Source organism: Pempheris klunzingeri, chromosome 14, assembly GCF_042242105.1.
Source record: "Pempheris klunzingeri isolate RE-2024b chromosome 14, fPemKlu1.hap1, whole genome shotgun sequence".
Classification (NCBI taxonomy): Eukaryota; Metazoa; Chordata; class Actinopteri; order Acropomatiformes; family Pempheridae; genus Pempheris; species Pempheris klunzingeri.
The window spans coordinates 10,515,942-10,530,586 of record NC_092025.1 but is presented as its reverse complement, the minus strand read 5'-3'; the positions used below and the strand labels follow the sequence as shown (position 1 = coordinate 10,530,586).

At 42.4% G+C, this 14,645-nt stretch overlaps 2 protein-coding genes across 3 annotated transcripts; one reads left to right on the top strand and one right to left on the bottom strand.

Moving 5' to 3' along the window:
• Nucleotides 1-5,215: 5,215 nt before the first annotated feature.
• LOC139213364 (leucine-rich repeat neuronal protein 4) lies at nucleotides 5,216-6,188 on the bottom strand. Its single transcript, XM_070844041.1, has one exon. It carries the CDS (start codon nucleotides 6,186-6,188, stop codon nucleotides 5,478-5,480), a length of 711 nt encoding a protein of 236 aa, XP_070700142.1. The 3' UTR covers nucleotides 5,216-5,477.
• A 4,791-nt stretch (nucleotides 6,189-10,979) lies between these two features.
• Nucleotides 10,980-13,873, top strand: LOC139213156 (uncharacterized). Of its 2 annotated transcripts, XM_070843793.1 has the most exons (3): nucleotides 11,004-11,024; nucleotides 11,424-12,121; nucleotides 12,294-13,873. In XM_070843793.1, the coding sequence occupies exons 2-3, from the start codon at nucleotides 11,446-11,448 to the stop codon at nucleotides 13,262-13,264; spliced, it is 1,647 nt and encodes a 548-aa protein (XP_070699894.1). In that variant the 5' UTR covers nucleotides 11,004-11,024; nucleotides 11,424-11,445; the 3' UTR covers nucleotides 13,265-13,873. The 2 variants fall into 2 exon arrangements, with proteins under 2 accessions (XP_070699893.1, XP_070699894.1); XM_070843792.1 differs by having other exon boundaries at nucleotides 10,980-12,121.
• The last annotated feature ends 772 nt before the right edge of the window (nucleotides 13,874-14,645 follow it).

Genomic DNA, 14,645 nt, shown 5'->3' with positions numbered 1-14,645 from the left:
AAAAGCGGCTCTGACTCACACTGAACCTGTTTTGAAAGACGTCTGGATGATGAAAAATGTCACACTCTTGTTTTTTCGTCAGCGATGATGCCAAAACAAGGAATGTAATCTAACATACGCCTTGTTGCATTTACATAAACCCTCGCTCATCCTTCCAGTGACACCACAGTTACACTTGGAGACAGAAGTTAATCTTTTTATTTACAGAGTTGTGGTTGGAGCCAAGGCAGACAGGCACAGTCTAAGACACACCAGGAGTAAACAGGATGAGACGCCTGCAGGGGGGGATCAGTTTACAACCACCCACTTAGACCCAGAGTTTCCTCTGATGAAGGCCACAACTTTGCCCAGAGTCCCCCTGGAAAAAGCTGTTTTTAACGCCGAATGACACCTCGTTTCATTTAGTATGGAGTTCTTTGATTGACACCCTTTCATTTGCCTTTCTTTTCATTGTGCTGTCTACAAAATGCTTACAGGACTAAAGTCATAGAAACCTTTCTTACATTTGAATAAACCAGTATGCGTTCAGGACGGTCTAGATCCAATAATAGGCCCTGATGGATGCCTGACCCACTTAGAACATTTTATGCCCTGTAAAAGCTGACCCCAGCGGGGAGAGCAAGCAGCCATTAGTGCCCCTGCTGGTGGATTACTAATCATAAAAAATAACATTCATGTTCCCAGCACGAATGCAAATTAATTTTTCATGAATAATTAATTGCATGAAAATGAATGATGATTTTGAATAGGTACCAGTATAATGTTATGAGATGAACATAATATTACAACCTACAATTACTTTCATTGCAGTAAAGCCTCTTAAAGCCTCAGCTACAAGCCGCCGCTGTGAAAATACACTCAGTGAAAGGAGATTGTTTTTATCTGGAGACGGAACAATCACTCCTTTAATGCAATTTAATGGCAGAGACAACACGCGGGGTGGACAAAATTATGCACTTTTACACCTAATGAAAAGGAATTAAATTCTGCAGAAGCTGCCACAGAAGAGGGTCAAATTAATTTTCCAATTAGTGCTTTTTCAACTCTTCCTCTTTGACATGATTTCTATTCACATTGACATATTAAATACTTTTGCACAGTGGTAGAACGTTTACTTATATTTATACTTAATAACAACTTATAGCTACACACAAAACAGTTCCTGGACCATACTCGACTATTTGTGTTTTATACTGTTTAACACTTCTACATCACAAGTTGAATATTATACTTGTATTTGCTTATTTACAGCTTTGTGGATTCAGGTTGGGTTCAGTGGGAATAATAATCTTGTAAAAAAAAAAAGAGGCTTCCTACAATGTATAAAATAGTGATAATCACCTCAATGTCAACCAGCTGCAATATTAAAATGCTGCTTATATATAACAAGTATATATATATAACACAAACAGTGACAGGGGCTACTCTGTGTAATAAGTGTGTATTATTTTGACACTTTGAGTTTGAGTGGCTGATAATAGGTGTGTTCTTTAACCTGAGAGGGCGACGCCACAACCTGTAAACACAATATTGACATATTATCATCCTATAAAGTCTAATACTGAAAGTTTTCTGTTCTTGGTGGGACTAGTGACTTTTTTAGAGTTTTTTGATGACGCTGCAGTCATGACATCCAAACGTTTTAACTAAAGGACACTAAAACGCACCACAGAGGTGAGAGAAACTGCAGAGTCAGAGGCTGACACTTCTTCAGTGGGTTTGTTCATATGATCAACATCTCATATCAAACATAGTCGTTTGATTTATTGTTAATATGAACATATTGATTACAGTATCGATCTAAATACCTCTCCCACCCATAATTTTCCTGTGTTTGAATGCGAGAGACGAAGCAACTTTGAAGGTCTGTTTTGTATTATAATTCATTGAAACCTTTTTTTTCAGCCTGCAGAGGCCTTTAATTAATAATAATCAATATGATCCAGCTTTGTAGAAATTATTGTTACTGTGATTATTATTATCCTTCATGTTATCCTTCTCTGCCCTTTAGTGCAGTCAGGCGTCTTCTGTCGGGATTGAATGTGACCAGCAGAGGGCAACAAGTTGACTTTTCTTCTCCAAGTCTGTGGACAGTTAACAAAGGCCTGTAAAACACCACGCTGAAAAAAGTCCTGGATTACTTAATGTCCCATTAAAACGCCTCATCTGCTTCACGGTTTATGCAACTTGTATATTTAGTTCAGTTTAGTTCTGGCTGTTTAATCGTCATTTAGCCTCGTAATCCAAAGAATGATATATACATTAAAAAAAAAAGGAGTCAAGCAGCAGATCATACACTACAACACATACACTCACTCTGACACAAACAAACTCTATCATCATTATTATCAATCACAAAGTTTCAGTAACGAAGGTGGCAGGTAGAAAGTTTTTTTCTTGTTACATTCCACCGCCTTTATTCAGCTGATTCATTGTTAAATAAGTCACTGGATTACTGGCTGAGTGATTCAACATGATTTGCCCTGAGTAAGGAATGCCTGGGGCGCAACGCACTAACCTTGTTGCAAAATTCAGTGGTTGTTTGTTACAAAATGCAGCCACCAATAACTGCGTCATTTATCTATTTATCTTCTGTTTATGTCATATGATTAGATTCGATTTTTAGATTAGAAAATATAATTAATGAATCAATTAAAATTTTCCCAAAACAATCTTGAATTTCAATCAAGTGATATTTCTACCAACAACAGCTCCCATGTAGGAAAGAATTTGAAAATGACTGAATACTTCATTGTGACGGTAGATCACTACTGAATGATTAATGTTGAAAACCAAATACCACTGAGTACACAGCGCTGAAATACTTCACCTTGAACAACCTCCAATATAAAATTCAAGTGTTCAATTAAAAAAAAAAAGTTAGCTAGGGTTCAAGATGAAAAATGTAGATTTGAGTATTCGAGGTAGTGAGGATAAGCAGTCCGGCATGACGGCTGGTGGAGCAGAAACACGACTGAATCTTCTCTATTTGCTATTGACTTTGTTCTTGAGTTTTCAAAAAGCAGAATTAAAATCATATAAATTCAGATTGATGGTTTTCATATTAGAATATTTCATTGTAATACACTAAAATGGGATTGAAATTAAAGTGTTCAGTAGTGGTTACATTTTAAAATCAGGTATTCGGTTTAAATTCTAAATTATTCCAGACATTTTTTGTGTCCATGCCAGAAGATTGTGAGGCTTTCTTGAAGAGAAAATGGGGCCGTCTACAAAGTCGCCTCTATATTGTCTTTACAGTCCTGTGACTTTCATGTCTCGCGGTTATTGATTTTTAGACTCTCTCCGATGGTCTGATCAAAGTGTTCAGGAGCATTTAAACTCCAAAGGCAGCAGCAGAGCTAAAGTACACTCAGCTCTGCATTTTTCAGTTCAGCTACACGAGTGGGTGCCACTCTTGTGCATAATAGGTAGATTTTGATCTTGAACATTCAAACACATCCAGAATTTGTTAGAAATTGTTTATTTTAAAAAGCCAAACCACATCATTTCTGAAACGTGTTTATTTGTTCATTCATAAGTGCGCGTTGTGCTGTTTTGGTATCACCAGAACTGCTCTGGTTATGCTCTTGTTAAACCCAAAACATTCAGTGTGTCACATCTTAGTCACCACACCACCACATGACATTGCACCACCGTGTTTTGGCATTTTGTCCCATACTGGCCCATTCATGTCAATGTGTCCCTCCCTGTTTGTCAGCGGCTGCACTCGGGCTGAATTTGTGTCACAAAAGCAAGATCTTGAGGCCACTGTAATGCGCCTGTAATGAACAATCTGTTGTGTCTCCAAATTACAGATGTTAGATGACTCCCATACAGCTCTGTGGGATGTAGGCTAAGTTGTTCGGTGCAGTTGGAATAAGAAAGATGCCAGGAGCGTTGGAACAGCTCCGTGGCAGCAGCCAGAGCTAAAAGGAATTAAAAATGGCTGCGAGACATGCAGATGGAGGCTTGAACATGAGATAAACTGGGAGGATTTAAATATTGGACTTTCTTCTCTTTTTTATCGTGGCAAGAAAGGCTGTAGCTTCTCACCAGCCCAGCGCTGAATGACTGAAAGTCACAGCTGGAATGAGACAAGTCTCATAAAATCTGTATCCGCCAGAAAGGCTATTGTATGACAGCTGGAAAAACAGCACTGAACACTTGTGCTCTTGCTGCACACTGACACAACTTCCGATAATAAGAAAGATGGAAAAGCACGCCCACCCAAAGCTGTAAAATAACTACACATTATGCCACATGGGTGCAATAGCAACTGAGGAACTGTTTTACTTGAGTTAAATAGTCCGACCCTGTAACAATCATACGCAGTTGCTCCAGTCTGAAAATTCAGCCTTTATTTGCGTGCTTTAGACATCAGTCTGTCACTTCAAGCACACATCAAAATAATAAATACAATACTTAATACAGAACTCCATTCCCTGTCAGTCCTTAAAACCACAATCAGTCCATTCGCTCTTTAATTTAATACAAAGCAAAATGAGGAACTCTCACAGAGAGTTTCACACAACGCCACCATGCACACTTTTCTCTAATCTGTGTACAGCATGTTGTCTCGTGTCAGAACAGATGCTACCCAGCTCTGATTAAATTATCCTGACATGATACTGAAATAATGTCCAGCTGTTGTTGTCTCTGGTATATATCTGTTATTATCTACACTGTATTTCATACTACTAAAACAAAATTCTCAACAAAAACAAATGTCTCATTTCATTTCAAATTCCTGACAAATCAGTGGGTGTGACTGATTTTGACAAATACATTTCAGTCAAGAAAACCACGTATCTCCAAATTTGTTTGAGTTTCTGCTTTGGTTAAATAAAAGATTGTAAGAACTCCTCGGATTACCAGAAAAATGTCACTGACACAAAGCAGAAAACATGGCAGGATTCTTTGCTCGTGAAGAGCTGATGTTTCGAAGATACATGATTTTCACAAAACAGCGTTTTTTTTGTGGGATGAATCAACATATTCAATGCTTTGCATCAAGGAATAAATAGATGCGTAAATGACCACGCTGATGGGCTTTCCTGCTCTATCCCATTAACTAAAAATCCACACTACAATCAGCGTGTATTTGCTCACTGCAGTGCAGGGAACACATGCTGGGATGTTACTTGAATTTTTGAAATTCAGAAAATGACCTATTTCATTATAATCGTTCTTGCAACAAGCTTGTTTGCTTATTGTTTTGTCTGAAAACACAGCTAATAAATGGAACTTCCTTTAACACGCCACTGAGGGGTTTTCAAAGTGAAACACATTACCAGTCGGATATATTCATGTGAGACAATGAACCCTGTTTCCTCCTGTGTTGTCAGAAAGCCTCTTTGTGCGGGAATCCTCAGACATTATAGAGTAGTCACAGTTAATTAACTGCAATGAGGCTGAACAGTCTCCTGGGACGCAGTCTTATCTCGCTGAGCGTCCAGTCCTGCTCTGTTTTCTGTTCACTGTGTCTCGGCTGTGTCATGCATGGAGATGCTGGCCTCCTGTGTCCTTTGCCTCTTGTGCCTCCAGAGCAGGACGGCCAGCAAGAGGAGCAGCAGGAAGCCCAGAGCCCCCCCGATGAGCCCCGCTTTCAGAGGCAGGCTGCTGTCCCTGGGCCGGTACATCATACAGGACCCACTCTCTCCGGCATCGTTCACTGCAATCACACAGACCTCTGCAATGTGGTCTATGTTGTCCACTCCGCCGCTCCTTTTGTCCCTCCCAAACGACTGCCTATCTTCCCCCCCTACTGTCACAACATAAGCTGTGACATATGAATAAGGTGCACACCAGCGAACTACAACCTGTGACCCGTTCCAGGACACTGATTTCAGGTTGGGAGCCTCTGGAGCCATATTGTGTAAAGTGAACCCTGGACACCAGCAGCCGGTGGAGGCTATCAGATCAGCACAGGGAACCTGACTCTCGAGACAGGGATTGTAGTCACATCGCTGAAAGGACCCTCCAACTGGGGAGACTACTTTGGGTATAACAGGGGTGACAGTGTCATCCAATTGCTCGTAATCCTCAGTCGGAAAGTCATGTGGCATCAAAGGTCTCGTGGGATTTGGCCCTTCAACTCCTGATGTTGTAGGCAGGGGAGAGTAACCTCTGATGAGAACCAGGCAAATGATCACCAGGGGAGGAGGGAGGTCCCTGCTGGCAGCCATCGTGCTGTGTAGATCAGAGAAAGCACAGATCCATCAGTATGCTGGAAAATCTGTTTTTTACATAGCACTGAAATATAACAGCCCCATGGGTTTCCAGCCATGTGTACATTCAGAGAATGACTGTTTTTGGAATGGAACGAGGACATACAGTTATCTCTCCCATGATGCTACATCTTTTAGAGCTTGTTTGACTGCAGAGGGACTGCGTTGAATGAAACAAATGGCTTAAATGTGGACCTAGTTTTAGTTGGAAAATACTTCAAAGCACAAACTGTTTTCTGAAAACCAGAGCATGCTGCTTTTACTCTTGAGCAAGCGAATTACAAAATGTGGACACTTAATTAGTTGAAATGTATTATTCTGTGGCATGTTTGTCAATGATTTATGGTTTTATACACAGAGCTGCAAGGAATAATCCACATTTGTTCATCTTTGGAGGTACTTCAATCTAATTCAACATTCCAGGCGGTATTGCACAACAGGTCCAAATGTCTACACACCCAAAACTCGACGCTGCACTCTCAGCTAGATCCAGTCACTGTGTGACTCCCACAAAAAAAACCTCACAAACATACCTGAAATGTGCTCTGTGGTGAACATGAGATAGCGATGGAGCCCATTCAGAAATCTCCCCAGATGAGTTTAACTGCACTGAAAGCAGAGCAGGAGCTCCCATTGAATACCAATACACTTTGTGCTCCTTGTTTCTGCCGCAGCTGAACTCGACTCGCCTGCTTTGAGGGTGAAAAAGTGTAAAATATTAAAAGATACAAACTTACCTGTTGTCTGCAAAACTTTGTGATCTTTATCAGAATGTGAGTGAGCTCCTTCTCCTCCTCGTCAGTCCTCCACTTGCTCCCTCTCTTGCTTTCTCCCCCTTTATATGTTTACCATCTCCCCAACAATCACCTCCTTCTTTCTGCCCTCCCACAATCCCCCCTCTCTCTTATTCCCGACCCTTCTTGCACCGGCTCCACCTCCCTTCTTGCTAAATAGTTTAGTACTGTGAGTGAGAGAGCGAGTGAGTGTGCACGCAGTGTGTGGTATTACTGTAGCCTGCTATTAGTTTCATCGCTGCTACCTAATTTTCTGACAAAGTGAACCACTTTGAGTCCTGCATTCCTTTGCAGTGTTCAGGTTTCTCAGACCGTGCCTCACTACTGAATGAGCCCCTGTTTTCCTTTTAGGGGTGAGGGGAATTCAAGAGCACCGGGGATTAGTCTGTGTCAGAGTTTTGATTCAGTGGAACTTGTCGTTCCTAACATAAGGCAGTGGCTCCACACAGACGGCCCCATCTTGTAACCTCTCATCTAAATAAAATGTATGACTTAGCTCCAAACACTGCAGCAGAACTGAAAAGACTGAAACTGTTGCGCAGCTGTTCACCAGAAGGCCGGAAATGGACCTGACTGGACTTGTTGCTTGTTGTACCAAACTGGTACCTTTCTTCAAAAAGTGAAACGAATTAAAACAAGAGGTAAAATAACAAGTGTTGCTGATTAATTTGAGCCGCTACCGACAGAAGAACAGGAAAACTCTCCACAGTGTTTATCATATGAAGGGGGGAGGAGAGCCGAACAAGATGTTTAGTAACTTTATGTGACAGCTGCGACTTTACATCCAGCTGTACATCACATCTCCGCGCTGATCTTAGTGAGCAGAAAAAGTTACCACTATCGGCTCGCGTCGTCTCGTACCAGGGACATTCACTAAACAGATGAAGTCAGCTATGACTAAGAAACAGCAAGTTAGTCAAAGTTTACTGGACTAATAGAGACAGTTTGGAGTTTACCAACTTGTGTCATATTCCTTCTACTGTATTTTGTTTCTGTCCGTCATGTAATTCTGCAGGAGCCAACATGTTGGCAGGTGTAACATCATGAATAACTTTTACTGATATCATTATTGTATATTTATCTGTTGTTTCGTTTTGTCCTTCTTTTCGTCTATGAGCATTTGTCTGTGGCTGATGACTGTGTTTGGTCTAAGTACATACAGGAAGATGTGTGGGTGTGTAAGTGTGAAGGAGCTGTGTATATTTGTACGTATGTGTGTGGGTATGTTTATGTATTGTGTAATACGGGTTGTGTTTGTGTATGAAGTCTATACCGAATGCTTTCAAAAGCTTCTGGGGTTTTTTTTTGCCTTATTTCATAATAGTTCATGTTCATGGTACAGTTCAGCTCTTTCGTGCTAATAGTCGACAGGAAGGGAGATGATGTGACACCAATATGAGTTAGTCAGAGACGGAGCTGAAGTCACTGGATAGGAAATATTTCTGTTGTCACAAAAATCCAAGCAGATGGTAACTCTTAGACGGTTTGTTACATAATCTCACAGCACACTTCCCCTTTTGCCACAGCCCACGTCACTTTTTCCCCATCCACTGTGGCTGGCCGGGATGGGCCTGCTCTCTTCCTCAGATATGAGTCCATGAGGAACAAATTATATTGTATATGAAATGGAAGCAGCCCAGATGAATACTACAAGCTCCTGTTATAGCAGGAGCAGAATATCTGCAGAACAAATAGCACGAGTGTTGATTTAGAGATAGCAGGTACAGTGAGAAATGTTCGTGGCTATTGGCTGAATAATACTGCTTACTTTTTTTCTCAAATTAATGGTCATGTCAATCATTAGTTGTGATTTTTCAGGGGGTTTTTGAGGAAAACAACAGTAACTTGCGGTGCCCGTCTTGGTCCGCTGACTGCCTGAATGAGGCAAAAGTGATCCATAAAACTAGATTTAACAAGCCCAGATTTTTCTTTACTTAGTTCATGTTTTAACGTGCCTTTCATCTTTAAGGCATCCAGCCTGTTATGGGTCACAGAATCACATGTTTTCAATAACTGCAGTAGATTCAGCAGGCAGTATTCAGAGGACAGCATCTTTCTGAACTAATGATAATAAAGTAAGAAAGCAAAGCGTGGATTGAATCAGACATGTGACAGTGCTCAGTATTGCCATGTCCCCTTGGGAAATGATCAATAAAAGACTAATGACCTGACCTCAGTATCACTCGTCATTAGAGCAGCCTGCAGTGCCTCCTGCAGCCTATAAAAATAACTGGAACTGAACAAACACAGGACTGAGGGTGTGTAAAGCTGAGAGCCAGGCGGGGTACGTGGCTGTGCAGTTACACAACTGGTGGAGTGGTTGACGTTAATTTGTTTTCATAGTGAATTCATGACAGTTCGTGATACGTTTGGCCAGTTTCCGAAATTGAAATAATCGAGCCGTGCAGCATCCTGCAGCAGCAGCAGCATCCTGCAGCAGCAGCAGACTGCTCCTGTGGGACTGACTGTTGTCTCCTCCCAAACTTTCACACTTTCAGAGACTCCGGAGAGGTCGATGACCTGCGGGTACTAACGATTTTCAACCTTGGAAGTTTAATTTTAGATTGAAAGGGGCAAACTTCGGTTTTTCCTCCTCAAATGGCTGCTGCACTACCGCAAACTCTGGAGTACGTTTTCCCCCGAGCTGTGACTTGCAGGCTGATAGACAGTAATATACACTTTACGTATGAACTCAGTTCCTGGCTCTTTTATGAATAGATTTGTTACAGTTAGAGGCAGGCTTTAATTTAAAATCAATTAATAGATAAATAGAAGCTACCAGGACAGGTCAAAGGGCCATTAAATTATATGCAAATTATATGTTATTTAATTGTGTAACATAATTTTAAGATTAGATAGAACGTTATTTATCCAATGTGTACTTATGTGCCAAACGTTGCAGATTAGACGTGCTGCAAAAGCCAATATGCTACAATATAGGCATTGAACGATGATGATAAATCTAATCGTATAAAGCATTACAGGGTACAAAGTAAGACTTGTCTCTGGAGGATCATGTATCATCAATTTGACCTATTTATTGGTGGACTGATATACTGTAAATATCTGTAGATTCTGTCATTAGTCTATTTTCTTGTAATCTATTGTAGTCTCTTTAATTTTTGTAAAATGTTTTTCTTGTCCAATCAGATACCAATCAATCAAGTCTTTTGTTAGCAACAGTTAGCAAAATAGCAACAGTTATGTTTTTTTCTTTCTCTATTTCTAGATGAGACTGAATTTTGTATACACAGTAGTTGATGAGAACATATTGTTTCAAATAGAAAGTAGAGAAGCACGTGTGGATTTGAGGTTTATAAAGCATTTTTTAAATGTTTCATAGTGCATACTCTATTATACTATATTATGGTACTTTGTTACAATGGCTTTGCATTATATTCTATATTATACTTCTTTTACATCACTATACTAATACAGACAAAACTAAGTACCAATACCTATCATATCACACTTGACTTGTTGACTCTGCTGCTATTAATCACCCCACAATCATTTTACCTTGTAATTTTTGTAGTTTGCTCTTCCGATGCTCTTGTGTAGTTTCTCTTTTGTATTCTATTCGTATTCTGGTTTTATACATGTTATGTTATATTATTTATTTATTCATTTAAATTCTATACAATGTATTTATTTCTGTTCTTACGGTGCTGCAATCACCAAAATGCCCCGCTGGGGTTGAATTGTGGCTTATCTTACATTTCATTGCTTCTTAGACATTTTCTGTGAAATCGTTTCAATAGACAAGATTCAACAGAATGAAAAACTTGCTTGGTAAACAGAAGGAAAATAGATTACAGAAGAAGGAAAGCTAGATAACACGACTTCTTTATAAAGCTCTGCTCAGAGGATTAAACTCCCTTTCAGTCTCCTCTCAGGGCAAAACTCAACCCTGGCGTCTAGCCTCTGTGCTGACGTCATTTCTGTGCGACGGGCCTGAGTGTACAGTACAGAGCAGCTCTGCAGACTGAGGAGGGAATGGGTGAGTCGCTGCTGGTCTCAAAGTCTTTGAATTTTCTCCAGACTTGAAAAGCGCAGTTAATGACCGTCAGCACAGCTCTCCTGCGGGGCCGCGGTGTTTGCTCGAGTGCGCCTTTGACCGACTGGCTTTGTTAATTTTCAGAGCTAGCGGGCTAATGTTAGCGAGCGGAGCCAGGCCCAGCGAAGAGTTGACTACATTGTTTTTGTCAGCGACGCCAGTTAGTCAGCTAGGGAGTCAAATGTAATTGTCGACACTTCAGTCATTCCTTTACTTATTCCTGCAACAAGACCCGCCAAATCTGTCCACGTCGGTTGCTTTTTGGATTGTTTTTAGCCGCACATTAAACGCTAGCATAACCTGTAACCCGTTAGCTAACTCCATTAAAATAATGACTTCCAGGAGGACAGGCTATGCTGGTAGCATGGATTCCTCGCCATCAAATAGCGGCTCAGTTCACAGTGGGAACCGAAAACAAAGTATAATCAACATTCCCGACAGGACTGGGGTAGACTCCTGTTATGATCGGAAAACAGACAAGGCTGGATACGGAGCCTCGCAGGGCAGCGTGACTGTAACGTCGCTGAAATCACGTCTAGCTCCGACCATCCAGACTGCCATGTCCGCTGCAGTTGACACTCTTCTGGGCGAAGTGGTGCTTGTGCTCAATGAGACTCAGCAGGAGCTGCTACACAAGGAACAAGAGAACGAGAGGCTCAAAGTGCGCCTGGAGGTGTCGGAGAGGGAGCTGAAGACTTTGCAGGAGTGTCTGTGCAGCGCTCAGAAGCTCATAGACCAGCTTCAGATCTCATACTCAGGCCCTCAGTCCATTGGTCAGTCCGTTTTCGCCCCATCGCTGTCTTCCATGGCTTCAATGGCTTCAGGCTTGGACCGGGACCACCAGAATTCACGAAATGTGAACGGAGCTGGTGTTGACTTGGGGCTCGGTGGCTCTGTGGATGACTCGCTTCACGGGTTTGAGCCAAGAGATGACTACAAAATGTGCCAGCTTTCAATCCAGCCAGATGGCTCCGTGACTAACCACGCTCTGGACTTTGCATCCAACACATCTCATATGTGCTCAGACTCCAGCAGGCCAGGTAAATATACTGTGTGTGTGTGTGTGTTATACTGTATTGTATTGTACTGTATTCTGGGTTTCTTTTGCAAAAACCTGGGACTGTGAGTCAGAGCAAAAATAATCGCTAACTTACTATAAATTTGACACATGGATCTATTTCTGTGTAACCAACTCTGATGTCTCGTCTGTAGATGAGAGGCAGCCTCAGGGACCAGGAGGAGCATCCAGATTTGAGATTAAGGAGGAGCAGGGACCAGCTTCAGGCTCTGGTCAGCCCAGCAGGAAGGAGCCTGGGATGCGTAATGACAGCAGAGTTGGAGATGGAGAACGGTCGTCCCACAATGTGGGTGACCTTGGCTACGTTCAAGTTGGAGGGGAGGGAGGTTCCCAGCGTTCCTTTACTCACCCCCTGCGTCACCAAAGACCTGTGCGCGAATGCAGCGATGCCTTGCAGCAGGGCGGACTTGATGGACAGAAACAATTGGCTAGGACTCCTGGAGCTGGCAGAGCAGACAGTGTTTCACCGGGCAGAGCGGAAGACTCAGCAGGGCCTTCGGTCTCTGACACAGCAGGGGAGCCCTCTGGAGACCGGCCTCACCATTGCTTGGAGTGTGGAAAGACTTTCCGTTTGATCTCCAGCCTGAAGAAGCACATCCGCATCCACACCGGAGAGAAGCCCTACCCGTGTGGAGTCTGTGGCCGCCGTTTCCGGGAGTCGGGGGCGCTTAAAACCCACTTGCGCATACACACAGGTGAGAAGCCCTACTCTTGCTCTGAGTGTGGAAACTGCTTCCGCCACTTGGACGGTCTGCGCAAACACCGGCGCACGCACACCGGGGAGAAACCCTACGTGTGCGCCATCTGTGGGAAGCGCCTGAGCCGCCTGCAGCACCTCAAACACCATCAGCTCATCCACACCGGAGAGAGGCCGTGCTGCTGCCCGTTCTGCAACCGCAGCTTCAAGGAGCCTGCAGCGCTGCGCAAACACATCCGCACGCACCGGGAGGAGGGCGGTCACATGGGAATCGGTGCCAGTGATGACACAGACCCAGACGCCATGGATGACATTAACAACCTCCATCCAGCAGCTCCCTCCCCTCAGATGAGGTTCGGGGAGTGGGGAGCTGAGGAGGATGACGGCTCGGTTGTGGACTGTGTGTAGGGGACGATTAAAGGAGTAATAGTCTGAAGTTGTCATTACCAAGAAACCTGCTCCGGGTACCTAACTGGGGAAAAGGTGTGTTTGTGTATTCTGTAAACATGATGGGTAAGGTCATCTCTGCTCCATGCTGTTAAAGTGAGGAATGAGGCTGCATATTACCATAGCCTCGGAGTTTTGTTTATACCTGACATCCCTCACACTCTGAGATGTAAAAATAGCTTTTGAAATGTCCACTGTACATTCTTCAACAGCAAGTTTTTTTTATCCAGACTTTCATCAAGCAGCCGCAGCAGCAGTGGCACACAGGTTGTTCTCGGCACACACAGATTCTGGTTTGCCATCTGTCCAGCAATAATTTGGTAAATTCACGGCAGAAGTGGACAAGAGCCATTTTCCCCACTTTAAGAATATAAGTGCCTCGAACACTCAACCGTCAACTGAGTCACTGCTGCTGCTGTTCAAGATAGTTCCCACCTGGATTTTAGTCATGACAAACTGTTATTATTCTGGTCATCAAGTTATTATAGTTTAAAGAATTTGTCGGAGATTGAATTTGCTGTTCAGTTATCTTTATTTACTACTTAGGCATGCTTTTGCCAACACACTGAGCTGCTCACATAGACAGAAATGGGTCCACAGGGCTGGTTCACGCTTCACGTGCTGATAGACGTGCACAAACACACAGCAGGTGCATGAAGTAACAGGGCATTGTTGACTAAACCAAATATCACAGTGTTTTTGGTACATTTTTTGAACTTGATAAATTGATAATATTTGAACGGGGGTTCAGATATTACCGCTGCTTTTTCACAATATTTATCAAGTCGTCATCAGTGGTGTGGATGCCCAAGAGCGTAGTGAGGGCATCTTCATTTCACTCAGCTGAAAACTCTTTTTCACTTTAATGCATCCTGTAAGACCCTGAATTTAAAACATTTAAATCAACCAAAATTTCGGACCACATCCATCTCCTACTATGGTATCAGTCTCCCAGCTCTACCTCAGTGTTCATTTTTGCTTCGTCTTATTTAATCCTGTATGACTTTGCTCCACTAGTATGAGTATGATTGATGGTGCATAATGGGGCTGTCAGAAACTAAAGGATTTATCTGCTTAGTTATCGTCATCCGGTTTCTTTGGCTAATCAGTCAAATTGAGAAAAAATAGTTGAATAATTGTTTTTCCCCCCCAATAATAAGTGGCTGCAGTCACATAAGAAAATGTAGTGTTAATGGTGGACCAAAGCACATCTGTGAACATTATTGTAACGCCAACAGATGTCACCACAATCTGTTTGTAGATATCCGCACAAGCATTTCTTCTACGGCCACATCACCAAAACACGCAGGGTTGTTTAAAGAGTTATTTGAGGAGGACATGG

What these genes read in the sequence shown, in the direction of transcription:
- LOC139213364 (XM_070844041.1), bottom strand. Translation starts at nt 6,188, where the DNA reads ATGGCTGCCAGCAGGGACCTCCCTCCTCCCCTGGTGATCATTTGCCTG.
- LOC139213156 (XM_070843792.1), top strand. Translation starts at nt 11,413, where the DNA reads ATGACTTCCAGGAGGACAGGCTATGCTGGTAGCATGGATTCCTCGCCA. An exon ending in CTCAGACTCCAGCAGGCCAG is followed by an intron (nt 12,122 to 12,293) that starts GTAAATATACTG and finishes TCTCGTCTGTAG; the next exon opens with ATGAGAGGCAGCCTCAGGGA.